This window comes from Natator depressus, chromosome 22, assembly GCF_965152275.1.
Source record: "Natator depressus isolate rNatDep1 chromosome 22, rNatDep2.hap1, whole genome shotgun sequence".
Classification (NCBI taxonomy): Eukaryota; Metazoa; Chordata; order Testudines; family Cheloniidae; genus Natator; species Natator depressus.
In genome coordinates this window covers 19,371,931-19,399,908 of record NC_134255.1, presented here as the reverse complement: position 1 = coordinate 19,399,908, position 27,978 = coordinate 19,371,931, and the positions used below count along the sequence as shown (strand labels likewise).

Sequence of the window (27,978 nt, the reverse complement as noted above, 5' to 3'; positions counted from 1 at the left end):
TGTCTGTTTAAGGGTGTTCACATAGGGTTTCACACCAGGTGAAATGAGTTTAAAAATCACATCTTCAGTTTAAACTAGTGCTATTTTGCATATAAACAAAGCTTGATGCGTGCGCACACACACACACACACACCCCCATTACCCAAATCTAATTTGATTCATAGGCTCATAGCCTCTACTAGATTAAAACTGTTCAGAATATGATGCACTGGGGGGTGATGTGACAAGTTAAACAGGTGCTTCACAGAAATAATTTTGTGGTTGATTGATTTCTGCACCAAGTTTTGCTTTTATACTCTTTTGTGGTTAGGGTGTCAAACCGGTGCTTGGTCCTGTTTGTTGTCCAGCTTTGCCATAGAATTCCAGTGTGAGCTTGAGCATGTTATTTACTCTGTGCTTCAGTTTACTATCTGTTAAATGGGGATAATGCTTCCTTACCCCACATGGTATTGAGGATAAATTAATCTGGGTGAAGCACTGGGCTACTCCTGTGATGGGGTCTACATAAATACAGGTGTATACAGGCCTTGGTACAAAGATGAATTCCTGTTGCAGGAGTGTAAAATGTATAGTCAGTGGATACCTATCCCCACTCTGCAAATATTCCACGCTTTCTTTCATCCTATTACTTGCAAATTAGAATCTTTGAGTGTTAGGTTTCAGAGTAACAGCCGTGTTAGTCTGTATTCGTAAAAAGAAAAGGAGTACTTGTGGCACCTTAGAGACTAACCAATTTATTTGAGCATGAGCTTTCGTGAGCTACAGCTCACTTCATCAGATGCATAGCCACGATATGCTATGCATCCGATGAAGTGAGCTGTAGCTCACGAAAGCTCATGCTCAAATAAATTGGTTAGTCTCTAAGGTGCCACAAGTACTTTTTTTTTTTTTTTGAGTGTTACGTTTGTTATTCCTGCAGCAATTTTCTTCCTGAGGTAACCCTGGTGCATGAAGTTTTGCATTTTCACAGAGCTTGCTTTTCTCCTTGAGTAGGAAAATGCACTCTTAAGATTACCAAATACTTGTCTGCGTCAGAAGGGCAGTGACAGAAAGAGCGAGGGATGAGGGTAGAGCCCTACATCTAAGGTGACCAGACAGCCGCACTGAGAAATCGGGACGGGGGTAACAGGCACCTAGCTAAGACAAAGCCCCAACTATTGGGGCTGTTCCTATAAAATCGGGACATCGGGTCACCCTACCTCCATCAATGGTGGAAAGAAGCTGCTTCAAAAGTCAGGTTTGTACATGGTTCTTCGGCCCGCGTGCGCTTCCCCTCCCTGCGCTGGTCGCCGCATGGTCCCTACCTGCGGGAGGACCAGGTCCCTACCTGCGGGAGGACCAGCGCCCTGCCCGGGGCCGAGAGGGGGCGAGGCGCAACGTTCTCAGCAGGACCCCTCGTCCTCCCCCGGCTTCGCCACCCAGGGCGGGGATCAGCCCTTGGCGGCGGCGCGGAACTCCAGGGGCGGGGCGGGTCTTCGCACAGAGCGTGTCCCAGAGCGCGCCCCGACCCGACAAACGGCAGCGGGCGGGCCCGGGCCCGGCTGCCGCGCTGGGGCCTCCCTCTTCCTTCCCCGGCGCGGGGCGGGTCCCTGCGGCTGGGCTCGGCAAAGGCGGCGCGCGCGCTCCGGGTACAGCTGCCCTGTGAGGATCCTGCAGAGGGACGGGCGGGAAGAGGCACCGGCTACGCGCCACGGGCCTGAGGCGGCCCCGAGCGCTGTGCCGCATACCCGCCCCCGGCGGCGATTCGGCGAATGGGGAGGTGCGGGCGTCCCCTGGAGCCCTATTGCCGGTTATGATTGGCAGAACCGGTGACGTACAGGGTTCCTGCCCAATAGACGACACCGGTGTGCGGCTGGCGGGACGAGGCGGGACTTCCGGGCGGAAGCGGCCAAGCGAAGGGTCCAAGAGGTACTGTGTGGGGGTTCAGGCCCCGAGCTCTTCCTCGGCCTTCTCACCCCAGGGGCTCTGCCAGGCAGCCCTTGGCTGTAATGTGTTGACTCCCCCTGCTGGGGTGCTGCGCTCCCGACAACAGACACGTTCTCTGATCGGCCCCCCTGGACCCCCAGTCATGTACCCCCCCCCGACAGGCCCCCAGCCTTGTGGCCTCTCGCAGACATTTACACTGACTGGCCCCCTTCAGGCTCATAACCTCCATGTGCCCCCCAGCCATATAAACACCTGTCCCCCATGGGCCCCCAGCCACATAACCTCACTCCAGACAGACCCCCGTGGACACCACAGCCATGTAATCCCCCTTCCCACAGACACACACCAAGGCCCCCTCCCTTCAGGCACACAGCCCCTCCCTCCCCCCGCCACGTAACCCCTTCCCTCATGGACCTCTCAACCACGTAACCCCTCCACAGGCCCCCGGCCATCATACCCCCCCATGGACCTCCTACCCATGTAACCCACACTACAGACACATACCGACCAACTCCCTCAGACATATAACCCCACACCTATCCACCCCTCAGACATACACAGACTGCCTTCCTGGGGCTGGCATGTAACCCCCCGCCCCCACAAGTCCCCCTCCCCAATTAAAGCCTGTAGCCCTTGGCCCATGTTGCCCTTCTCCTGAGCTCAGCAGGAGTGTTATTGCTTTCTGACATTTTGATTGGTATCCATTTCCTGGGTGAGCTTTCACCTCAAGGATGAGCAGCTGAAGAGACTTCTATATTTAGTTCATACCCCCTTCCAACCCCAGTCCCTTATCTGTATCGGTGCAGCTCCAGTTGCAGCGGTTCAAGCTGCTCTGACCCCGCCATTCATCTACTCCTCCTTTGGGCTCTAAGCTAACTGAGTGCTTCCTCTGAACCTCACACTTTCCATACTCAGGTAGGGAAATGCTCGTGTTACCATCGATAAGAGTAATGTTTCTGTTAGAGTAAATTCCTGGTGTCAGGAACTTGTGTCTTTTTAAAGTGCCTGGTACACTTTCTGATGCTGTATATGTAATGATATCAGACTTGGGCATTATAACATGTTGCATCCCAGTCTTAGTTAAACAGGATGTCTAATGTTTTAAATACTATGGATGGATTGTGAAAAGGATTGGGTGAGTTAATGAACCATTATAGGGATCCCCTTCTTCAAGGAAACATTTGTTCACAAGAGCGGTCTGGCAGGAACCTCGCCCAATCCTCATTCCCATTTGTGTGGCATTGAAGAGGTCATTGGGTGTATTGTCAGGTTGCTCAACTTCTTTGGAAGCATCAGGTTTGGCTGCTGCTGGAGGTGAGATAGTGGAGATGAAAGAGGAAGACTTTTAGACTGTTTCTTTCTGAAGTGCCTAGCATGATGAGGCCCTGGTCATAGTTAGGCCTCTAGGTGCTATTGTAATACAAATAGTAACATGGGCTGATAGCCTTAGCTGTTGATATGATTCATTTTACATTGTATCAGTGTGGTAGCTTTGAGTACTGCTAATTTTTTGTGAATCAAACCATATCACATGCACCATGTAGCCCTACATACTTTTTGCTGATGGCTGTTACATACTTAATAATGCCTAGAAACCACAATGATAGGAAAAATGCGTAGCTAGAGAGAATTGAGTGGCTCTTCTTTTCTGTGTGTGGGCTGATTTTGAAGCAGGCACGGTTGTCAAGCTGTAATTATAGATGTAATGAAATGCAGTTTTAAATGTCTAATTGAAAAACACAGCAAAGCCCATCAAAAGAGCCAGATGTTTGTAAAACTGTCTGAAAATGTGAGGGAGTCTTCCCTTGCTGGGTTCTTACATTTTGAATCAGGTTTCTAGTTTTAGTTTAAAACCAAGTAAACCTTAATGTGAGAAGTGTTTTTAAATACACGCAAAATGTTCCTCATTCCTCATGTTTGAAGAGGGGACTGCTGCTCCTTACAGACTTTCCATGCTCGCTGGGAGCTTATCTGTGGAAGTGCCAGTCTTCAGACAAGACCAACTTTTTAATCTAATTCAAAGGAGAACAATTTTTTAAAAAATGATTAAAAGCCTATGTACGTGCACGTGTGTGTGTATCTATCTTCTGCACTTTCGCCGTATCCCATTAGTTGGGGTCAGTGGCACTTATTCTTTGTCTCCAAGGGTTTCCATCAAGTGCATCTTCCAATCTGACACAGACCTTTGTCACGTCCTCCTTCAGTATCTTGAATCACCTTTTACTGGGTTTTAGCTGTATGCACCTAGAATGTGGTAGCCTTTGCCCATTTTCCGTAGCCATCAAGCAAGGTGGTTGAACGTTGCTGCCGGAGATGCTCTAGCACTGTACTGATGTACTCTTGAAGACAAAGACCCACAGAACATATATAATTGGCACAACTTTTACAAACTGGCTGGCCAGGCCTGACGTTCTTGGTATGAAATCAAACTTTTTCTTTTCCTAGGAGGCCCACCTTTCTCATCTCCACTTGCAGTTAAGAACACTTCTGCCAAGAGATGGTAAGTCGTAGGAGTTCAACAGTCAGAGACAATGCCAACTTTTGAATATAACTCAAAGGAGAACAGTTTTAAAAACCTGATTAAAAGCCGTGTGTGTGTGTGTGTAAAAAAACAAAATACTCATAATTTGCCTAAAAATAAACACTGGAAACCCCATAAATGAATGAATTGTTATTGTTTGTTGTTTTTGTTATTATTTTACTATATGTTTGGTACCGACTTGGTACTCTGTACTGTACAGTACATAAATTGAGATATTGCCCCTTTCAAAGGAATTTATATTCTCAGCACTATGTTTATAAAGTACTTTGAAGATGAGTAACTCCATATGAATGTTAAAAATTATTTTTCATAGTTCATAAGATTTTCTTTCTATGCTGCTGCTCAGGTATTATCCCCACACAGTCAGGGCATCTTTTCTTTTTGGTTTCTTTTGAAGTATTGATTGCTCTCAAAATGCAGAATGAGCTTGAATGCAGTTTCCTTGTTCAAAAAGAGTGCAATTGCTTATGGGCTGAAGACTTGCAGAAGAACTCCATGCTTGACTACTTTTCATTGTTTTGCACATCCCTTTGCTCTCTGATTTTCTGAATTCATTATTTCTCAAGCCTCATTATGTAGTCGCAGGCAATTAGTGACCCAATTATCCTTCTGTCTCTACTAATGAGTCCTTATTCAAAATTTAATCTTAGTGTAATTCTGTTGACTTCAGTGATTTTATATCTGGGATAAATGTTGTCCAGTTCTTTGCTTTTTGTCTTGAACCAAGTCTTCTGTCCTGTTGCATCTGTCTCTCTTTTGCACTCCCTTCCCCAAAGTTTTTTCAGTTTCTTTGCTTTTCCAGATACAAGAATATGTTGCTCAGCTCTAGTTGCAGCACTTTCCTGGAGTCTTCCACAGATCTAGCTCTGTAATATTGAACCAGCTAAAAGAGCAGAGAAGGTCACAGCTGTATAATATCTGTGGAGTCACTGAAAAGGACAGAAACTAAATGCAGACTGCCTGTTGAAGCTGTAGGACTTTAATCCACCCTGTCTTTTCCTTGTAGTGAATCTAGTTTAAGATTGTTTCTGGGAAAGGGATTGATTGTTTTCAGTTTGTCCTGTTTGAGTTCAGAGGTCAGAGGAGAGTTACTGAGCAAGGCTCCTCTAATCTTTCCACTTTGCGTACAGTGCAGCTTATCACAAGCTAACTTTACTTTTTTCTTTTTCTGCAGGTTGATGGTTTTGTCCTATATGACGAGTTCCATAAGTTAATCATTCTCTAGAAAGCAGCTGTAAACAAAACTGAGAAGAAAAGAGAACATCAACAAAGCTGTAGCTCTGCAAAAATATCCCAGGATGTGAATTCTGAGGAGAGTCCAGCTTCCAGTTCAGACACCCTGCTAGTTGCTGGTTTTTCTTTTCCTCATTCAAAACTGCTCTTTTGTTCCAACTTTTTGTTCCAACAGCAATTGCTATTTTTTAAAAATCTTTTATTACAACTATTCACTACAGCTGTGAGCTGAATTTTTTTTGAAGCAGGACAAATCCTCCTATTAACAGGATTTTTCTTTTTTTCTTTCTTGGAGATATTACTTTGATTGTACCATGGTGGATAAGAGTTACAGTTACTACCGAACAGTGATATTCACTGCCATGTTTGTTGGCTACACACTGTACTATTTCAATAGAAAAACATTTTCATTTGTAATGCCCTCAATCATGGAAGAAATAGAATTGGACAAAGATGACTTGGGTAAGAACTTTCTTTGTGATAGAGTTTGTGCATGTTTTCTCTTGGTATATATCTGGTTATGTTGTGTTACCAGAATCTATACATTAAATGTATTTTCTATCCATCTGAAGAAGTGGAGTGAGAAATCACATACTGTAGAATTTTGATTAATTTCTCCCTAAAAACTCCATCTTTAAAATCTAGGGCCAAATCTGTATATCTTTATTCATGCAAATGCCTATAGTGCTACTGACTTCAATAAGACTGTTCAGGTGAGTAAGGCAAGTTGAATTTGGTCTATATGTTGTAGTCAAAAAATTTGAAATGGTAGTACATGCTTTGTGTGCCTGAGTTATGATATCTAAAAAGTACACTGCCTAGTTAAAAATCCATATAATTTTAAAAAGATTTCCTTCCTTGGTTACGCCACTTACATTATTTAAATTAAAGAGAAGTTTTAAAATTAACAGTTGCCATTGGAGCTGTTTCATTTGTTGCATTTTTACTCAGCTTGGTCATTCAAACTAATTAATTTCACTTTGTGTGTAGTTAATTTCCCTTTGTAAATCTGAGGCACTAAAAAAAATGCTACAGTGTTTGTTTAAAAAATGAACACATACAAACCTTGTTTTTGTAGGAATTTTTACAAATCCAAAGGGAGACTTCTGCTGAGTTTGAATTTTTTTTAGTAGGGTGTTTTCTTTTGGTTTGGGTTTTTTTTTTTTTTAAACAGAATCTATATTTTGGCCCTAATTGACATGAAAGTGTCCCCTTTAATTGTTCAGAATGTTCATTTCAAAAAGTCACTTCTTAATCAGCAAGAGTTGCAGAAATAGAAAATGGAAGAGGCCTATGAAGTCATTTTGTCTATTTCTCTGATATTGTAGACTTGATCTCACATGTTGGAAGCTTTTGTTATGTCAAAATAGTCTCAGAACCAAGCAACACCTACAATTCAAAGCAATCTCTCTTTGATTCATTAAGCTGGATGGACTCTTTCAAAAAATGAGTAGTGAAAAAAACACACTAACCCCAGTTACAGCTTAATGAAACAAATGTAGAGCCCTTGTTGAAATATGATCAGGGATGCCATTTGGGTTTGGGGTAAAGAAGACTGTAGCTTGAGAGAGATTTGCTAGGCAAAATGTCTCAAACATGGTCTTGTTTGAAAAATTCAGTTGTTTCCTCTTGTTTTGGTAAACCACTATAAACCTTTAATGCCTAAAAAACCTTAAATCTGTTCAGTTCAATAGTTTGGCACTTTATTGTGTCCTTCATGTGTCAGTGCTGGGCATGGAAACTAAGATTAAGCTGAGGATCTGTTATGCTGATTATCAGAATTTATTGACCTAAGGTGAATATTTGAGACAAAATGTTAGCAGTGCAGGTGGATCTAAATGGGAGTTCAATTAATAAGCACACAGTCATACATGGATTAACCCCTGGTGCGGAATAAAAGTGTCAGAAGGAGAACCAGTGTGGAATAGCTATTCCACACTAGCTGTTCCGGACTTTTTCCCCATGTAGACAGGTCCTTAGTCCTGTAAACTGGCACATTTGCCTAAAAAGATTGGGAAACACTTTCTTTGGAGATGCCTGTTGGTAGCACTAATGCCTCCTCTTTTATATATCCTTCTTTGTGCTCAATGCTTTATTGTTTACAAACAGCATGGGATGGTTGGGTCTTCAGTTTAGTGAAACTATAAACCTACAGTCTCCACAACTATGGTAGAGTTAAAGAAGTCTCAATGTGCTTTGAAGAGAAAAAAAAATATTGCTTTCCATAGTCTTATGTATATCTCAGTTCAGGTACTAATAATATTAAAGTCTGTATCCTGCTTACAGGAATACTTTTCTGGAAACCAACCAAATAGAAAGCTCTTGTCATTCTAATAGCTAGTGGAACTGATTTGTGCCTGAATGACAACTCCTTGAATGTGCTCCAGTAGGAACCTGGCTGAATTAACCATCTTATTACAAAATGTGTTACTAGAGTATGCCTTTGGTTTCTAACTTTATTGCAGGTCTCATCACTAGCAGCCAGTCTGCAGCCTATGCTATCAGTAAATTTATCAGTGGAGTCCTCTCTGATCAAATGAGTGCCCGCTGGCTCTTCTCATCTGGCCTTCTACTGGTGGGCGTAGTCAATGTCGTCTTTTCTTGGAGCTCTACAGTTACAGTCTTTTCAGGGCTGTGGTTCCTGAATGGGCTGGCTCAAGGACTGGGGTGGCCACCGTGTGGGAAGGTACTGCGCAAAGTAAGTATACTTTGAAAAACTTTTTTTTTTTTTTTTGGCAGGGGTGCAGTCCCAGATTTGAACACCAAGAGTAATGCTTAATTAGTGCCAGGGCTAGGCTTGGCAGTTCATATCCCCAGCACTTCTGAGCTTGTTGCGTCAGTTATGAAAGTAAAATATTGCTTGAACCCTGGCATCTCTTTCATTACAAATTTAGCGCTGAGCAGGAGACACTGAATAGAGCATGATACAGGAATGATTGCTTTGTGTGAAGTTCGTAGCAACACTTGTCCTAACTTCTTCCAGAATAGGTACTGTATGGAGAACACTGCAGGGGTCCTTGTGCTGGGCCCATAGGTGAATTCACAGTTGTTCCAACTTCTCCTAGCAGGAAGTGAAGTATCGGTATGGCTCCAGGCGTGCTGTCTGTGGGAGAACACTCCTAGCTGCTCTATCCCCTGCCCTTCTTGGAATAAGAGTCTCATATGACTCCTGCTGCTTAGTTAAGCCAAGAAAACTCAAGTTGGAGAGTTATTTACTCCATTCGTTTGTTTTAAGCACGAAGCTTTGGTTGTTGATTATAGTTTAATTTGTTAAATTTCCCTAGCCGCAGAATTTGTAATCATGAAAAACCCCAGTTGCTGGATTCCAGCCCCTGAGTTGTGAAGACAGAGGCACCATAGCCTCTTTGCTCTAGTAGTTGTCCACTGCAGAGAGAAGGAATGATAAGTAAAGTTTGGTTTGACCTGGCGGTGGGCTCATGAGTTATAAATCACAAGCCAGATCATGTTGCATTTCAGGATATTTTGGGAGAATGATACGTACCCCTTCTGCCCCTAAGAGAAAAAAAATCCAGTCTGCCTATACAGAATATCAAGTGACATACAGAACACTGTGAGCCGGGCCCCAGCTGAATGGTGTGTTTGTTTAGACAGCCACAAAAGGATAATTTAGCAGTGTGACGAAATAAAGCTTGATGTTATGAAGCTAAGGGCTGGTAACTGTGGTTCCCTGTAGAAATGTTCAAATGACTTAGTCTAAGGCAGGGACAAAGAAGGCACTGCCATGGAGAAGGTCACGCTCTTCCTTCCATACTAACATTAGTAGGAACCTCCCTCTAAACCAGTAGTCCTATTTCTGTCTCTGTGCAAGACTAGTCCTGGTAATGGGATATGTAAAAATGAGGAGGACAGGTGCATGTGAGAGATGGAGGACTGAACAACTAATCACCTGGATACGAGGCTTCTCTCTCTCTCTCTCTCTCCATGAAGCTTTCTTGCTTCCTCTGCTCTATACTGTGGGCAATGAATGGAGCTGGGAGGAAAATGCCTTTCACATAGGGCTGTTTATACTCAGAGGGGAAAGATCACTGAAAATGAAGACAAAATACCAAGTAACACTTCCAGAAGATTGTCAACAAAGTATTTGAATTAGATGGGACCTGCTCCTACTCCCTTTGGCATTAATGGAAGTTGTACCATTGACTCCATTAGAAGTAGGACTGAGTCACAGCAATCATTCTGTCAGCAAGGGCCCAATTTGTGCTGAGCTCCCACAACGTCCACTGCAGTAAGGATCAGGGTCCTAAAGTTACAAGCTGAAACACTTTGTTTATCCCCTTACTTGGTACAAAGCAGGCAGACCTTTGATGACAGCATCATAAATCAGTTAGAGAACTTCCTGTACCTCCATTTCCTCCTCTGTAAATGGGAATAATATTGACCTACTTCACAGGGTAGGGGTCTGTGAGGCGTACATCGTTAGTGTTTGCAAAAAGCTCTGAGTTTCTTGGATGGAAGGGGATGGAAGAGTAAAATATTTTTCTATCTAGTTTTATAAACCTCTGTCTGCTAGGATCTGAACTGGCCACCAAGGGACTTAATTACAGGTTTTTGGAGCTGAGTCTAATTCCCACTCCATGGCACTTTGCTCACACTCTCTTTCTTTCCCTGTTGCACAGTGGTTTGAGCCTTCCCAGTTTGGGACGTGGTGGGCAATTCTCTCCACCAGCATGAATCTGGCTGGTGGCTTGGGCCCCATTGTTGCTGCTCTGATGGCTCTGAGCTACGACTGGCGCACAACTCTGTCCGTCTCTGGCTTCATCTGCGTGGTTGCCTCCTTTGTTTGTCTTGTCCTGATTAAAAATGAGCCCTCAGACGTTGGGCTACCAAACATTGGACCAGGAACCATGAAAGGGAAAAAAGGTGAGCATTAGACTCCTCATCTTACAATTAAGGCATGCAGGCAGCAGGAGGAGCAAGAGGAGATGGGACATGTTCTACCAAAATTTGATCGTCTGAGTGTCCCTCCAGTTCCTTGGTGCTGGAACAAGCCCTTCCCATTTCCTGAACTTGGTGCTTATCAGCATTTAACTCCAGATCTGCTTGCAGTCGTATACTGTGAGAACACCTGAGCTATCCTGGTTAAGGAATACGTCATGTGTGTCTCGCAGTGTGAAAGTATTGGTGCCCTCGATTGTGCAAAGGACGGTCATCTAATGGAGTCTCGTAGGGCAGGGAAAGATCCTAACCCACTTTCACATCTACTCCCATCTATGCCACTGACTCTGTGGGACCCTCAACAAGTTGCTTCAGCTCTATGTGCCATCTATAAAATGTCTATGTTAATATTCTTCTATTTCCCTTGGGGTCTTAAATAATTTATGTCGTGATCTGAGATCCTCCATGCCAGAGAGGGGCAAAGTAGAGCCTTGTGCGGGACTATTTTAAATCTTGCTCCCAACCACTCCTGCTATTATGGCAGCAGGTCCTGTGGGATCCGCGGGATCCCAATCCCGCTGCAGGGCTCTACACTAATCCCGCACAGGGCTGTAGTGTAAAGCATTATTATTTGTTTCTTACTGAGCAGCAGAGAGAAGAGCTGCCTTTGGCATGTCTCCAATAAACAATCTGCCTCTTGTTTTGTTGAACCCTAGTTTGAGTGGACTCTGCTCAACATTTGGTGTCCTGAACTAGGACATCTAGTTAATAAATGTTGGGTCATGTCCAATGAATTGAACCTTCTCTTGAGAGCAAAAGGGCTGGAGGGTTGTTGTGACACAGGGACTGTCACTGGATTTAAAAGCGTACAAAAACCATATTTAAAGTACTGACTTCTGTATCACCCTGTAAATCTTTTGCTGCTGGAATTGGCATTTGATAATTGTCATGGGAACATAATTGCTACCACAACGTATTTTTGGGATATGAGTGTTAGCAGACATAACTGTCGGGCTCATGTAAGAACTGAGCAGCTAGCTTAAATGCAATGTCCTTTGTGGGATGTACACAGCTTCTTTCACGGACTAGTGAAGCGGACTAGAAACAACATCTGGAAGAGCAGACAATATGTTCTCCAACATCTTCTGTCGGAAGTGTTCACTGGGAACCATAAGAGAGCAGAGTTATGGGGAGTAAAATGTAGCTTATTGATGTCTGCTTTTTAATTAAGTGGGATAAATACCATGGACAGGTTTCTTTGTACACAGCAAATGGGTGGTAGCAATGGCCGATCATTGCTAGTTCTACATTTAGAAAAGCCTTACTGTTACAAGGCTGCTCCCACTGCACACAGAATCTGCTCACAGATCATCCTACCCCCCAGCCGGGTTGATTGTGTCCTATTGCTGTGTCCAAGCAGTGTAATGGTGTTTCTACTAATTCTCCTTTCAGGCTCATCCAGAGATGACAGCACCCTGGCAGAGCTGCTACTCTCGCCGTACCTGTGGGTACTCTCAACTGGCTACCTGGTTGTCTTCGGAGTGAAGACATGCTGTACAGATTGGGGTCAGCTCTTCCTGATTCAGGAGAGAGGACAGTCTGCTCTTGTGGGTAAGACACAACAGACTCATTTTAAAGCTTAAGGCTGAGATTTTCAAAGGTGCCTTAAGGAGCAAGGTGTCCAGTTCCCATTTTAATGGGATCTGAGTGCCTTTGAAAATACCAGTCCAGATTATTCGGGTTACTGAATGGCACAGGGGAATGATGAAGAAATACATGCACTTCCTCATTAGGTCACAAGTTTAAATTCAGCCCAGGCTTGTAGTAACCAATAGTGCTCATCGGTGGCTATTTGATGGCATATATGAAATGAGTTTGTGTATCTGGCCGGTTCCTAATGACCAGGTGTCCATGGCCAAGAAACCCCCAGCACAAAGGGCACAAATTGGCTCCTTTGTAGAGACTCCAGGGACTGACTAAGTCATGGTGATTGAACAGTCTTCTTACCTCACCCCAACGGGTCCTCATAGATCAATGTTGGGGCACACTGGCAGGGAGACAATGTGTGGGAGAAGTCTGCCATGCTGCTGCCTGGTTTGCACCTGCTCTGTGGACAGAGAATTTCAGTCTCCTGGCCTGTTGGTGTGGCACTACCCACCAGCTCTTAATTCAAACACTATTTAACTAAAAACAACAAACAATATCAGATGCTCTGAGACGAACTGGGGAAACTGAGAGACAACGCAAAGTGTAAGCATTTTAGGGCTAGTTACTCCATTCTCCCTGATACTGCCTTTATACTGAACTGATCCCTGTGCACAAACATAAACCGTTAATAAGAAATTGTTTTGGTGTTTCCTCCCTGGACCTGATTGCCTAACCGCCCCCTTATCCTATGTTCTAGGCAGTTCTTACATGAGTGCCTTAGAAATCGGGGGCCTGGTAGGAAGCATTGCTGCTGGGTACCTTTCTGACAGAGCAGTAGCACGGGTAAGCAGCCTGGAACGTTGTCCACTCCATTATTCTCAGTAGCAAAGCTGGTAGATCTCAGTGCAATAACTGGAATGTCTGGTAACTCTGAACTTGGAAGTACCAGGGGTGAGAGAACTGCAAAGGTGAGAGGTGGTTGTGCTGAGGATGTAAAATGCAACCTTCCTGGGTTGCCAAGGGATGCTGATGCAGATTCACTGACACTTTAAAATTATTTTATTTTTTCTTTCTAAACACTTCAGAAGATACAAAATCTTTTCTTTATAACAGCTGGGATTTTTCAACAGACTGATGGAAGTTAAGTGCCTATCTCATTTAGGCTTCTTTGAAAATCCCGTTTCACATGCTTTGTGCCCAGTGGTGGGGTTGGGGGTAGGGAGTATGGGCCCACCCCATACCAGAGGTGATCATTCTCAAAATTATTTTCTGTTCCCTGCCTCCCCCAAACTTCTGATGTTTCTCTAAAACCGTATCTGATCTGCTGTGGTTTTGCAAAATCCAAACCAGGGTCTGCCCCATACAAAGAGTTGGGGTAGGTGGACGTAGGTCCAGTCCATTAAAATGTTTGATAATTTCCAAATCAACGAGTCAACAAGCATATGGAAACTTGGCCTGATGGGTGTCATCAGAGGCCTAGGACTGCTATGCTGGAGTCCTGTACTAGTGAAGGTAATCTGGGATTTACTGCTGTCAGTAGTGGCACCGTCTAGCATTCACTTGGTGTAGGGGAGGCATAACATATATTGTGTTGTGGCAAAGCTCCTGCTGGGGCCCTCTTCTAGATAATAGAAATAATAAACATTACCTTAAAGCAGAGCAGGACAAAAATGGGTCTAAACTGTGAAAGTCACTAGCTGAGACTTTCCAGTGTCACTTTGGTCTTGTGTGATTAGTGTGTGACACTTCTGCAAAGAGATAAAGCTACTTGTGAGAAATACATTAATTCACATGATAATACAGAGACCAATATACACTAATTTAGAGCTCATTGATTTCATTCACAGAGTTTTGTACAACCCCACTTCCCCAGTTCACTTCTTTTGGGTATGCACCTCTTCACTTTTGCTCTCAGATTCTCATTCAAACAAACCCCAGAACACAAAGTGAAACCTCACCTGAAATTGTTAGAACAAACAAGCAGTTTCCACCCAAAATAGTAGTTCACCTGACTCAAAACTCAGCTAGGGTAGTCAAAGGCTTGCAGGTCTGGATTGAGTTTTTTAATGAAATTGAAAACCAGGTGAATTTTGCCTGGTTTTGTTACAAGTTTATCACAGCCCTATAATTAAATCATGCCTCTGGTGTCCATAAGAGAGAAGCTTTGAGGAGATTTATATAGGTCACTCAAGCCAAATTAGATTATAACATCTTGTAATGTTACCATTTTATTCCTGGGGGAAATCAATTCATCTGTCTCGCATAATTTTTAATTTTCCCGCCTAAAAAACATTTTGCCCAAAGAGGTGCTGCAGTTCCACCTTTTGCCCATCAGAGGCCGCTGTGGCGCCAGAAAAGCCTGCTGCGTTCTAGCGCCACAAAAGCCTCTGATGGGCAAAAGGCAAAACTGCAGCACTTCTGAGGTCAAATGTATTTTACGCAGGAAAATACAAAAGTCTATGCCCAGTGCGGTTGAATTCCCCCAGGAGTACAGTTCATCACAACATGCTGCCCGCGGAGCCAGGTTAGGACAGAGTGGGGCACACAGGGCTGCTGTGGGGTCACAGTCAGTTTCAGAATGGCTAGTGGTGGGGACAGGTGGAGCATGGGCTCAGGAGCTAGTGGGGTGACAGCGTTGAGCCTGGGGATGGGGGAGTGGGGCTGTAGAGACCCTGGGGATGGGGGACAGGGCAGATGTGCCTGACTGAATGGGAGAGGCTTGGGGTCAGCCAGGGTCTGCATGGGGGAGGCTTCCCAACACCCTAACAATCCCATCCCCCCACCCATCCTCAACACCCTCCAGGTTCACTCCCAGGCTCCTTCCCTCTCCCTCAGCTCTTCTGTTACCCCTGACTCCGCCAAGCCTTTGCACTGCTTCTGACAGATGCAGGAAATACAGTTGTGTACTGTAATTTAAAAGAATTACACAAAGTTCTGTACTAATATGCCTAGTAAGGAATCTATTTGTCAAAAAAAATTATCAGAATCTTTTTTTGGTCTGTATTGTTACAGACATACTTGCTGACAGATGTTTTGAAATAAATTCAAAAATAATTGTAACTGGCATGATTATATTGTGTTATTTTGACAAATAAAATATGCAGAATTTTCAAATATTGTGTGCAGAATTTTTAACTTTTTGGTACAGAATTTAAAAAAAAAATTGGTGCAGAATTCCCCCAGGAGAACCATTTGCAGCATTGGACTGCAAAACACAAGGCCGTAAAAGCTTATTAATTATACAGATAGCAAGTATCCACAGGTTGTAAAGCAGTAAAAACGGGGTTATGTGATTCATTGTGTGGATTCAGGGATGGGAGGTAAAATTACAGGTTGTTATAAATCCTGTATATTTACAGCCACATTCCCTGACCTCCACCCATGTACAGAAAAGTCAAGATGAGAGAAATTCACTCCAGTTCTATAACGATGGACACTACCTGTGTCGCCCATCAAGTTTCCAAGGGAGATCTCCAGCTGATGAGATTACAGATGTGGTTGATAGAGTAACTGGGTGGTATAATATACCTAGACTTCTGAAGGCAGTTGACTTTGTGCTTCACAATATTCTGATTTAAAAATAAACTTGGCTACATTAATTTTGGATAGTGCTAATATTAAATGGATTAAAAACTGGTGACCTGATAGACTGTGAAAAGAAATTGTACATGGGGAATCATCATGCAATGAAGTTGCTTCCCGCAGATTCTATTCTTGGCCGAGTTTTATTGAATTTCTATCAAAGATCTGAAAGAATATATAAAATCATTGCTGGGAAAAAATGTGCAGATGACACCAAGAATTGGTGGAGTGGCAAATAATGATAAATACAGGCTAGATTGCTTGATGATGTGGGCTCATTTGAAAAACATGCTAAATGTAGGGTCACATAACAAAGAATGTAGGTTACCCAAGATGGGGGACCATATCCTGGAAAACGGTGATGACATTGAAAAAAAATTTGGGGTCATGGTAGATAACCAACTGAACATGAGCTCCCACCTTACTGCTGTAACTAAGAGGCTAATGTGCAATCCTTGGATGTGTAAGCAGGGAAATCACAAGTAAAAGTTAGGGAGTGGTTACTTTACCTCTGAATGAATGTGGCATTAGTGTGACCATTACTGGATTACTTTGTCCATTTCTGGTGTCCACACTTCAAAAAGGGTGTTGAAAAATTGGAAAGGATTCAGAAAAGTGCTACAAGAATTATTAGAGATCTGGAAAACATGCCTTAGTGAGAAATTTAAGAAGCTCAATCTATTTAGTTTATCCAAAAGAATGTTAAGAGGTGGCTTGATCATGGTCTACAAGTACTGTTACCTAAGTTGGGGAGATTTCTGATAGAAGAAGGCTCTTTAATCTAGCAGAAAAAAGCATAATGAAATAGAGTGGTTGGGAGCTGAAGCTAGACAAATCAACTAAAAGTAAGGTCAGAGAGGATAATTAACCACTGGTACAGCTGACCTTGGGACATGATGGATTCTACATCATTTGGAGTCTTTTGGAAAGACATCAGTCTTGATTTATAGATATACTCTATCTCAAACAGAAGTTATGAGCCTGAAGCAGAAATTACTGGGGGATGTTATGTTATGCAGGTTATCTAGTCCCTTTTGACCCTAACTTCTGTGAATCGGTTGGCATTAGTAACTCACATTTTCTGTGTGCGTTCTCTCTCTCTCTCTCTCTGTTCCAATATGTATTACAGGTGGGTCTGTCAAGTTATGGGAATCCTCGGCATGTGCTCCTGCTTTCCATGATGGCGGGAATGTCTGCTTCGATGTACCTTTTCCGGGTCACAGTCACAAGTGACTCTCCTAAGGTAACCCATGCACAAGGAGTTTGTTCTCATGCAGCATGTGGTGTGACAGAAGCATTGATCAGTTTCATTTAGATGGTGGTGAATGTTCTTGCACTCAGGCACTGACTAGCACAGGTTACAGGACGGGATTCCTGTGTTGTGGCATTGGAAGTTCTGCATAAAAATGGTAGAAGTTTGATGCCATGTTATTTTTTTATTTGAGTACTTACAGTATGCTCAGTGCTGCTCAAATAAAGGAAGAACCAAACCCACCTGAAGGAGTTCTATCTATCAGCAAAGCATGCTTAAACACTAATAATTCCTTCTGGGACTCTGTTGAAACCTGTAGCTCTTCCTCTGACTTCATAATCCTTTTTGTAAATGACTGTACAAAATTCCAGGGCATCCTCTTTGACAGATTTATAAAATGGATTGTAGTATAGCTTTCTGGAGCCCTGTTTCAGAACCACCATGTCTGGTCTGGACGTTATGGGTTTTATCTGCAGCTGAGAAATTTTAAAGCAGCATTGACAGCCTGAAATCTAGTCAGTTTCACTAACTAGACTAAAAATAGCTTCAGGGTCCTAGGCTTGCCCCAGAGTCCTTACCCAATTTGGGCGATTTTATTTTCACAATTAGTTTTTTTCCCTTCTCCCTTCTGCTGTGTGAAACTCCCACAGATGAGGAGAGACTGTTTCCAGTGCAGAGTCAAACTGATTATATATAGTGCTGCTAAATGTCCAAAGTAAACAAACTGAAATAGAGAAAATGTCTCCTCTGCTCTCTTTCAGTTATCTGATGTGTTTTGTGTAATAGTAATAGTGTAACAAGGCGACAGGGATAAGGGCTCTTCTGCTGAGCCACCCTGTTGACAGAAATTAGAATCTTGCAAAAAACTGCTGAGCATGTACTGCTGATTGCTTGTGGTAAGTGCTGCTTGTTAGCTCCAATAGGATATAAGGGAGGTGGAACCAGCTGTCAGGAGAAAGGGAATTGGGGTCTGAGACAGAGCTGTCTCTGCAGGGGAACTATAGGAACAGTCATGACAGGGAGAAAGTTTAGTTTGAGGTTTATGTTACGGTGGTGGTTCAACTTCCAATAAAGTCAAACCCCAACGAGGTGATAAGTTTGAACTCTGACTCTGCAGGGCGGTGTGGGAACTCCATCTGTTTCGGTAGCTAAAGCGTTATCGGGCAGAAGAGTGTTTAAGCTGATGGTATCCCTTTTAATGGTGAGGATTTTGTTAGCAGCAAGTTTGGCAGTTCTCTGCACTAACGCCTGATATTTGTGTGTTCTGTCTCTCTTTCCCTGGTGGTTGCCAAACAAATGGAATTTCACTTCTACCCTTTTTAATGTTTCCTCACTTCTTCCTCAGGAAAACGACTTCCGGATTGTAGCCTTGCATCCTCTCGCTGCCCTCACAGGCTTAACAGAACAGGAGGTTTCTGCCTTGTCTTTCTCTCTCCCCTTCTGCCTGTTTCTACTTTTACTGACTCTTTTCTACTCTGAAAGGTTGGTTAGTTCAACAGGATTTATAACCAGGGCATTATGAAGAGTGCTGTAAGTTTTCTGAAAGAAGCTTCATAATTTCATATTACTAAACTAACAATCTAATAAAACCAGTACTAAAACACTGAGAGGTTCTGGGGATGTTTACTCTTTAGATGAGATAATCAGTCTGGAGAACTATTAATAGAAGTCTTATGGCTAAGGCACAGGACTTGGGATTCCAGACCTGGCTTCTATTCCTGCCTCTGCCATTTACTTCCTGTTTGACTTTAGGCAAGTCACTTCCCGTCCTCCTTTTTGCCTCAGTTTCCCAAACAGTAAGATGGAGATAACACTTTATGCCCAATAGGGATGTTGACGCTTAATTCATTAATAGTTATACAGCATTTTGCAATCCCCAGATGGAAAGTGTTAAGATGGGCAAAGAATTATAAACCCTTTATGGGCCTCAGATTGGTGCCATTGCTCACATACTTTTCAATATCAATTTTTGTTAGCATAAATTCCAACCTTGGAGTCCATGTTCAGGCAGACTACCTTGTAATATAACACTGCAGGATTTTCAGCTGACAAAATAATGGGGATGCCTCAAAACAGGTATAAATGCATTGACCAACATGTGTCTGAAGCTATAATGCCCTTTAACCAAGACTCTTCAGAATGATTTTTTAAAAGATTACTATGCAGTAAACATCTTCTCTGTGTCATTTCACTGTAACCTAAAGCTCATTAAATAGAACTTTAAGAAAACACAGCAACCACGTCCTCCTATTTAGGGAGTTTCATATTGAGACCTGGCTATGTGACAGTTCAGATGGTTATTCAGAACCATAGAGAAAAACAAAGTTCTTGCTTGGAAGCGGATAATGTGCTGGCCAATGCAGTCAGAGATGCATTCGATTATAAACCATCTTAAAAACATGTGGCAGAGCAGACTCTGTTTCACATGGTTAGACTTTATATCCACTGGCCAGGGAAGCAGTGTCAGCCCGAACAACATTTAGTTTGAAATATATTGTAGACAGGGCCTTACATGTTTAGCCAATGTCTAACCAATAGCGGGGGTCAAATTTAGGGATCCCATTTCTGATTACTCTTTGCTTGTGTTGATAGCTGTGGATACTGATTCTAGGAGCCATCTTTGGGTTTTCTTCTTATGGACCAATTGCATTGTTTGGAGTGATAGCAAATGAGAGCGCACCTTCCAACCTGTGTGGCACCTCCCATGCTATTGTTGCACTAATGGCCAATGGTGAGTGATACACCCTCCCCCTCACACAAAAACTCACACAAACTTCAGAACCTTTATTCTGTAGCAGCAAGAAGCCCCAGTTCCTGATGATCTTAGTCTGGCAAGATGAGATTTCAAATTGGTTCTACAAAAAGAAAAGGAGGACTTGTGGCACCTTAGAGACTAACAAATTTATTTATGACTAATTGCTACTTAGTGATATGAAAGGTTGTGTCTCAAGCAGCACAGCTGAGAGAATTGGAAGCGAATGGCTGTGCAACTGAATCTGTTTATTCAACAAATTAAGTGGGTCTCTGAAAACCTAAGACTGTCACTGAGAAACTTCCCTAATCTCATGCTTGATTCTCAAAATGTTTCATTCTGCAGCCCACCATGTAGGGCTCTGTGGGCCACATTGAAGACTGCAGTCTATACAAAACCTTTGGAGAGTTCAGATATCCATATTCTTAATGGTTTGGATTTAGAGATGGATAAGATGGACAAATGTGAAGTGCATCTTTTGTGTTGGGCCTTCTGGGACCCTGGTCCTTATATGTCACCTTTAAAGACTTCTTTTTAAAAGTCCTTGACACTGAAACCTGGGCCTTCACCAGTCCAGTGAAGATTTAAAGATAAAAGTGCAGAGGGTTAACTTATTAGGGAAACAGTCCATGCACATTGATATTCCTTTTAAGATCTTTCTTGTCTTAAAAAAAAACCCCCCAACAAACAAAAAAAAAAAAAACCCGAAGTCAGTAATCCAGGAGTTACCACCAATATTCCGAGATCTGGACCAGGCCTGAGTCCCTATAACATCTGGGTCACAATGAGAGAAGGTCCAGTTGAAGTTTGGATCCAGACTTCCCCAAAACGCAGCAGTGTTTAACTCTGCAGTTTTGGATCAGACGTATTTCTGGTCACAAGTGAAAACGCTGCACTGTTTAGTTGTCTGTCCCTCTTATGAGACTTCATATATGTACAAATTTTGGTAAGTTTTGCCTGAGCAGAAAGTCTGTAGCAGGTAAGGGCTCATGTGTATATCAGCTGCTTGCGCCATGACAAGCTATGACTCGTTCCTTGCTTTCATAATAAACATTTGTAAATAAAGATAATTGCAACCACAAAATTTGTATCTTCTCTGATAGCTGAAGACGAATAATTTGCTCCCCTGAGTTTTCTGGCAGTGCAAATCTCCAGTTTGGAGGAAAGCGTGGCCATAGCCCATTCACTGAGGAATCCTGAAGGAGTGACCCCAAGAAAAGAGTTTGGAGCTACTGAGTGACTAGCTCGGTTTCCCCAGGCAGGGCAGAATTGCTCTCTACTGTATGTCACAGTGCTTTGTCCACTGTTTAAAATATCTCAAGCTATCGGGCCTGAAGCATTTTTATAAATGCAGGGACCAGCACAAAGAACAGTGTCAGCAGGAGAAACTGTAAAGTTCTGCTGCTATTAGGGACTCTAACTCTGTTCTCTTCTCCCCATTATCCTTGCAGTTGGTGGTTTCCTGGCTGGATTGCCTTTCAGTACTATAGCCAAGCACTACAGTTGGGCCACAGCCTTCTGGGTAGCTGAAATAACATGTGTCATCAGCACCATAGCCTTTTTCTTATTACGGAACATCCGCACCAAGATGGGTCCGGTACCCAAGAAGATTGACTAAAGATGAGCAGCAAAGGTACTAAGGATGCTCCAGATGCTATCTAAGGATGGCAAGTGACTACTCGCTGGCCTGGTACTGAGTTTCCTATCAATGCAGCCTAGATCAGAATATTTATCAAAACTTCATTTTATTTTAATCATATTCCTGTTTAGAAAGGCACAAGATCTTCAGTGGCTGTTACGTTTTAATGCCTACAGAATTTTTGGTCACTGTTATAGTTTACATCTCATGTCCTCACTTTACCTCTTACTTAAAGTACTGTTAGTGAACTGAGCAGAGACTTCGCAGTCTTGCTTGCTAAACTAGAAGTACTGCAGAAGACCCATACCTGGTACCTGCCTAGCCTTCTTGCTGCTGGCCTCAGATGTAGTGTTGCTCTCAATTCACCCTCATTGCTTACAGAAATATTAGAGTTAGCCAGCACTGAGCCTACTTTCATTTACCTCCCTTGCTGTTGTCGGTGCAGCTGTGACCCAGCTTACTCTGTCATGAGCTACCTTCTGTGTCTCCCTCCCCAGAAGCAGCGACCACTAGCTTATTACTAAAGAAAAACGCTGGTCACCCAGCTATTGTCAGAGACTGAACAGTTACTGGTCCACATATTACTACAGATCCCTGCCATTGCAGCAAAACAGCTCCCTATTCAGTAACGGCAAATGAGTAAAGTTCTTGGAACTCCATTCAAGAGATGGAAGCACTGTACAACAGTTATTTTGCTGTTAAATTAGTCACCATGGCTAACTTCAGAGTATTAGTGAACTGCAAAACAGATGGTTAACACTGAATAGAATAGTACTTCCTGGAGTACCAAGGAAACTGGTTCAAGAGTGTAATCAGTAACAGCATTAGACACATACACACCTTGTATAGCTCCTCTCTTTCTGCATTAACTAGAAAAGTCTTTAAGAGATTTTTATCATTAGGTTGTAATGATTATTTCTGTAAGTAACATAATCAAGGATATTGTCAGGTGAAAGCATAAATTTCTAATGGCTCCAGTTCCAGTGAACTGAACCAGCTACAGCATTTTTAGGTTAAACTACAACATAGGGTCTGCTTACTATTACGAATGCTTGTTAGCAGGAGCATTGCCCCTTGGTAGTATGTTAGTATGTCATATGTTAACAGACTTTTCTTATCAGGATTCTTATTGGTGTTCTCTGCAGGGTTTTAGTTATTTAGAATGCCTGTAGGTAAGCAAGAAGCTCCGTGGCCACCACTGTAAAGCTACCTTGACATAACAGATTGCTCTGCCAGTCCTAACAAAATGGCTAACTATCGTACAAAAGTAAACTACCTTTAATACTTAAGCATGAGTATTAAGAAATACTGTTTACCAACTGTGAAATAAAAATGTAGCACTGCACTGGCAGCATGAGACTTCTTGTGCAAAGGAACCAAGAAAAAAGGGGAAGCTCTTGCCCAGAGGCCAGTCCTGGATACAGGACATTCCTCTTTCTACAGTGAGCAGCCTTAGTCAGAAGCAGTCATTTTATGTTGCCCTTCCTGCTGCTATTCCTCAGAACAGCTGTGCAAACACCAAGGAACTTATTTTTTCAGTTTATTCCTTATTCATTTCACCCACCTCCCCTGCTTGAAATCCATTATTCCTGTTTACACCAACGTAAGCTGAAGTGTTGCCTTCCACTGGGGTTCTGGGCACAGTAAAGGGCATCTCAAGCTAGAATGGTTTCAGATGGTAAAAGCCAGAGTGATGATAATCAGGCTGCATTTTTACCCTAGTTCAGACTAGCTCTAGCAGAAGCAAATGTATCTAGTCCAAGAATTAATCTATCCACACTTTAAGGGAATGTTTATTACTTGTACATCCAAAGTAACAGTTTGTCTGAGCCATAAATTAAAGCTGCAGAGAAAAACTAATATATATACACACACACACACACACACGAGTGAAAAAGGGGAGTATAACTGAGGTTTTACCACCATGTTGTGTCTTATCTTCCTCTGTGTTACAGTGACAGCATTAGAGCTGCAATCATAGCTTCAGCCACATATACCCATTCTTAGCTATAATATTCACTGTTAGGCAAAGGTGGATTCCACACCCATGGAATAAAGCAGCATTTCTGGAGATGACAAAAGCAATTTGGGACCTCGTGACCTCCTCTCTCGCTGCTGTAGGCAGAGACAGGATTCTGGAAAAGCTATCTAGTGAGGAGAGGCTCAGTATTGACACTGGAAAAGTCCTATGATCCTGGTCCAAATGGTCCAGCTTTTTCTGCTACCTCCAAAGCAAGTTTCAAGTTCTGATCGAACAGCTCACACCTGAAATATTCACAGAAATACAGGCATGAGGATCAGAAGAGGGTGACAAAAATCTCCACCTACAACCCAAAACATATTGGTGTTTTTAATCGGAGAACTGTTAGCTCCAAGACAGCTCCAGTCCTGCACTAGCTTCTCTTCCATTCCAAACTCTGCTAATGGCGACTTTTTGAATCAAAAGACTGATTAACAAAGCAGCTTGAGTTCAGCTTTCCTATTTGACATGCCAAAACCATTTCAAAAACAAAGCTTAATTGCCGCTTTGACAGGGGTCAAAAGTGCAATAGGGGCCCTGCCAAGAGAGAGCATGTCACGTTGTTCAAATGGAACTCCAGAGGAAGTTTCCTCCAGCCTTTTATAGAGAACAGGATTCAGACTGGTGTCCTTGGAAGACCTCCAAGAACTTGACAGCGCTGAACCTCCTTATGGAATTTAGTTTAATCATGCAAAAAGTTAGATTTTTGATTGTGCCTTAAACAAAACTAGTGTCTGCGTCAAAGTAGTCAGGTGTACTACCAGAGCTCCTGTCAGCAGCCCCGGTCAAAAGAGAACCCAGCAATCTTAGGTTTATTTTTAGTGGATGGACTCTGGGAACGGGCACTAAAAACATGGGGTCTGCTTCCAATTCTGTCACTGACCAAATAACCTCAGACAGTAAAATCACATGTCTGCTTCCTCACTGTAAAATAAGTATGTCTTCTCTTCTTCAAAGGGGGTTGTATTAATGGTTGTACGGTGCTCTCAAAGTGGAGAGCTGAGCAAGTGCTAAGTATCTTGTTGTTCTACACATCATCTGCCTACTCCCTACCTGATTGGCATCTCCAGTGAGTAGAAAGGATTTTTCAGAGCAAAGTCAGAATAAATCTCATAGATCTTGCGCAGAAGGGACTCTATCCCAGCTTGCCGTGGATCAGCGAGCACCACAAATTTGATCCCTGGAGCCATAATGAAAGAAGCATTAGCATTGACTACATGCAAGCTGCAAAGGTAATAATACTATGAAATACATTCCCAAATATAATTGAAAAGGCCTCATTTACAGGAAGGACGGGAGAGCAGCTGACACCATCTGAAGAATATTTAAAACTTGCCTTGTTTTGTTTAAGATATATAGAGAAAGATTAATGATTGAGTAGTGTATTTTAGCAAGCTAACATTCAGGATGTGATTTTACTTTCAGGTGCACAGAGCATATTTTGTAACTTGCTAACGTGCCTATACACTTGAGCACCTCTAGGGGAATCCTACATTTCAAGCACAGGCTGGGTTTTATTTGCAATTCCTCAGCTAGATTCCAGACTTTTAAAGACATGTTGGCCAACTGAGGCAAGACAAGATGAGCTAGTTTCCCTTTCTGTAAAGGGGATAATTCCTGGGTGGTGAGTAAGAAGTTGAGGGTTAATTCATATTTGTGAGGTACTTTGTCAGTTTCTCTGGATAGAGGCCCATCAGCTCTTTGTAAATCCTTTTGTATACTTCTGGTGCTCTCTAACTGGATACTGAAATAATCATCTTTTGCCCTTTTCTAGTGCCTTTCATCTTAAAATGGCAATCTAATTCAGAGAAATACCATATGAATAAAGATCAAGCACAAAAGCAGTACTTTTGCAGCAATATACAAGTCTAATAAATACTCCCGAGGGCATTCTGTGCCAAAAAATTAAAAATTCCGTGCACAATATTTTGAAATTCTGCAAGTTTTATTTGTCAAATAAATGCAGAGGCTCCAGAGTGGCAGTGAGGAGCATCCTGCAGCCTCCCCACCCTGGGGACATGGACTCAGTGGTGAGGCTGCACCCGACCCTAACACAGCACAAAGCCTGGGCCTGCCCCAGAAATACCCTAGAGCCCTGCCCCTCTGTGCCAGGCGCAAACAGCCAGGATCCAAGTGTGGAGGGACTCACTGCAGGGGGATCCAGGTGTGGGACGAGAGGATTCTGTGTGGGTCAATCTGGGTGCAGACAGCCCAGTGGGAGGTCTAGGTGTGGGGGTATCTGGATGCACAGAGGCTCATTGGAGCGGGGGGAGGGATTTCCCAGATGTAGGGGCAATGGGACTCTGCAGGGGCTTCCAGGTGAATATGGTTGGGGCTCAGTGGAGGGGTCTGGGTGCTGGGGGAGTGAGGTTTGGAGGGGGTCTGGGGCAGCTAATTGGGGGTCACTGGCATGGGGGTCTGGATGTGGGGGCTTAGGGTGGTGCAGGGGGGCGGGGCTTGTCAGGGTAGGGGGTCTGAGTTCAGGGAACTCAGTGCGGGGTGGTCTGGGTGCAGGGGGCTCCAGATTCAGGGGTTGATGTTCAATGGGGTGTGGTTTGGATATGGAGGACTAGGGGGGTTCTGGGTGTATGGGGCAAGGCTTGGTGGGGGTGTCTAGTTATGGGAGGTCCAGATGCACGGAGGTTGGTTGGATGGGGGAGCAGCTCCCTGTACAGTGACCCCTCTCCCCTCAGCTGAGGAGTTATGGGGGCAGGAAGCAGGGGAGGATGCTGAGCGTCCTGCAGCTGGGGAAGATTTCTGGGCATGGGTCTGACAGCCCCAGCCACTCCTTGCAGAGGAAGAGGAAGTCCTGTCTTCTCCTGCCTCCAGGCCAGCCAGGACTAGCAGCTGATCCCGGCTCAGGGTAGGAGCCACTGGCTGGGGTGTCCCCAGCCCAGTGGTGATTTCCTCTCCGCTGGCTGTCAGGAAGTCATTTTTCTTCAGGGAAGCAAAGAAATCTGCAGGTGACATTAATTCTGCGCATCCACAGAATCCCCGCAGCAGTAAATAAAGCAGTTTGTACTTGTCTTTTCAGAGTGAGGGAGAAACAGCCCCAAAACTGAACTAACAGGGATAACATGAGCAGTAAGTCTTACCTGTTAGGGTCTGGAAACAGTGTAGTTTAAATGTGTCTGTTTCTAACATCTCAATACCGGAACTCCCCAGCTCAGGAGACAACTGGGACCCAATTGCAAACAACCTTCACAAACAAAGGGAAATTACTTAAGTCTAACACAAAAGATTCCTCTTCAAGTTACTAGAGATATGATAGTGTATATTGGATCCCTTCTCCACCCTCAATTTGTCTTTGTGAAGTGTACTTTCTTCGGGGCAAGGAATGTGTCTTCTCTGGGTTTGGCCAGTGCCTCACAGATGGTGGGCATTACTACACTAATTATCATCATTAGTGCCATGGTAGCCAGGGCACAGAGAGCTAGACTTCCCAGTGCAAACTCACGAGTGGAACATGGAGGCCAGCATGAGCTTCTCATTGGAGGAGAGGCGAGGCCGGCCAAAACGGATGGACACGGGATAGTTGGTAGGGTTGCCAAGGTACTCCAGCACCTCCTTCCCGTCAGCAGTGTATTTCCCATTCACATCAATGCCATTGATGGAAAGCACAGCATGTCCAACTGAAAGAAGCAAAGGGAAGAGTCAGAGCTGAGGCTCATTTGCTTTCAAATGAGTATTGGAACTAGGAACTCCAATAGCTGACCTGACCACTGGCCTCCCTAGACGTGTCTTTAGGAGGAATCACTGTTAGAGTATTTATGGTTCAGCACAGCCACTGCTGAAGTGTAAATGGTGTTACGACACTACTTCCCACCCAGCGAGCACAGCCAATGTGCCCCCAGTATCTCCCAGGAGCACAAGCACTACAACACCTCTCCAAAAGGAGAGCAGGAGGACTTGTGGCACCTTAGAGACTAAGACACTTATTTATTGGAGCATAAAGCTTTCGCGGCCAGTACCAGCGCCCTAGCCCCTAACAAGCATCGTCCTCCCCCTCCAGCACCCCGATCCCGCCAGTGCCCCCATCAGGCGGTACCAGCCCCACAACCACCCCGGTGGGCGCTACTAGCCCCCTAAGGGAACGGCCGCGGCACCCCTCCAGCGGGCGGTACCGGTTCCACAGGCCTCGCTGGATCCCCAGTGTTTCCCAGCCTCCCTGGCGCCTCCAGTCGGACGCCCACCGCGGATGCTGTCCCGCTGCCCGAACGCCACCACCACGCGCTCGTCGTGCAGCTTAAGCACCAGGTCCAACGGGAAGCTGAAAGTTTTCTCAGTCTCGGAGCGCGGCGCGTAGTGATCCAGCTGGTAGATGAGGCCTCCGGCCTTGTTCACAACGTACACGCTGAAGATGGCCATGTCGGCTCCCGTCAGCTCAGGGCACTTTGGGAGATGTAGTTCTACGAGCGGCGATACGTGCCAGCGCAGTGCATTGTGGGAAAGAGAATTGTTTCCGATTTGGAGCGTTGTATTATGGGAA

General features: G+C 43.9%; 2 protein-coding genes across 5 annotated transcripts; one reads left to right on the top strand and one right to left on the bottom strand.

The window, feature by feature from the left end:
- The first annotated feature begins 1,604 nt into the window (after nt 1–1,604).
- On the top strand, nt 1,605–25,405 carry SLC37A4 (solute carrier family 37 member 4). Of its 3 annotated transcripts, XM_074936578.1 has the most exons (12): nt 1,605–1,908; nt 2,733–2,841; nt 4,372–4,426; nt 5,643–6,163; nt 8,167–8,399; nt 10,339–10,582; nt 12,050–12,208; nt 13,002–13,087; nt 16,956–17,069; nt 18,424–18,489; nt 19,671–19,809; nt 21,282–25,405. In XM_074936578.1, exons 4-12 carry the CDS (start codon nt 6,016–6,018, stop codon nt 21,446–21,448), a joined length of 1,356 nt encoding a protein of 451 aa, XP_074792679.1. In that variant the 5' UTR covers nt 1,605–1,908; nt 2,733–2,841; nt 4,372–4,426; nt 5,643–6,015; the 3' UTR covers nt 21,449–25,405. The 3 variants fall into 3 exon arrangements, with proteins under 3 accessions (XP_074792679.1, XP_074792678.1, XP_074792680.1); XM_074936577.1 differs by lacking the exon at nt 2,733–2,841; XM_074936579.1 differs by lacking the exons at nt 2,733–2,841; nt 18,424–18,489 and having other exon boundaries at nt 21,282–25,404.
- On the bottom strand, nt 23,063–27,895 carry TRAPPC4 (trafficking protein particle complex subunit 4). Of its 2 annotated transcripts, none has more exons than XM_074936582.1 (5): nt 27,614–27,895; nt 26,947–27,121; nt 26,585–26,688; nt 24,543–24,669; nt 23,063–23,734 (listed from the first exon to the last, which is right to left on the bottom strand). In XM_074936582.1, the coding sequence occupies exons 1-5, from the start codon at nt 27,855–27,857 to the stop codon at nt 23,656–23,658; spliced, it is 729 nt and encodes a 242-aa protein (XP_074792683.1). In that variant the 5' UTR covers nt 27,858–27,895; the 3' UTR covers nt 23,063–23,655. The 2 variants fall into 2 exon arrangements, with proteins under 2 accessions (XP_074792683.1, XP_074792684.1); XM_074936583.1 differs by having other exon boundaries at nt 23,081–23,734; nt 27,683–27,893.
- Between the last annotated feature and the right edge of the window lie 83 nt (nt 27,896–27,978).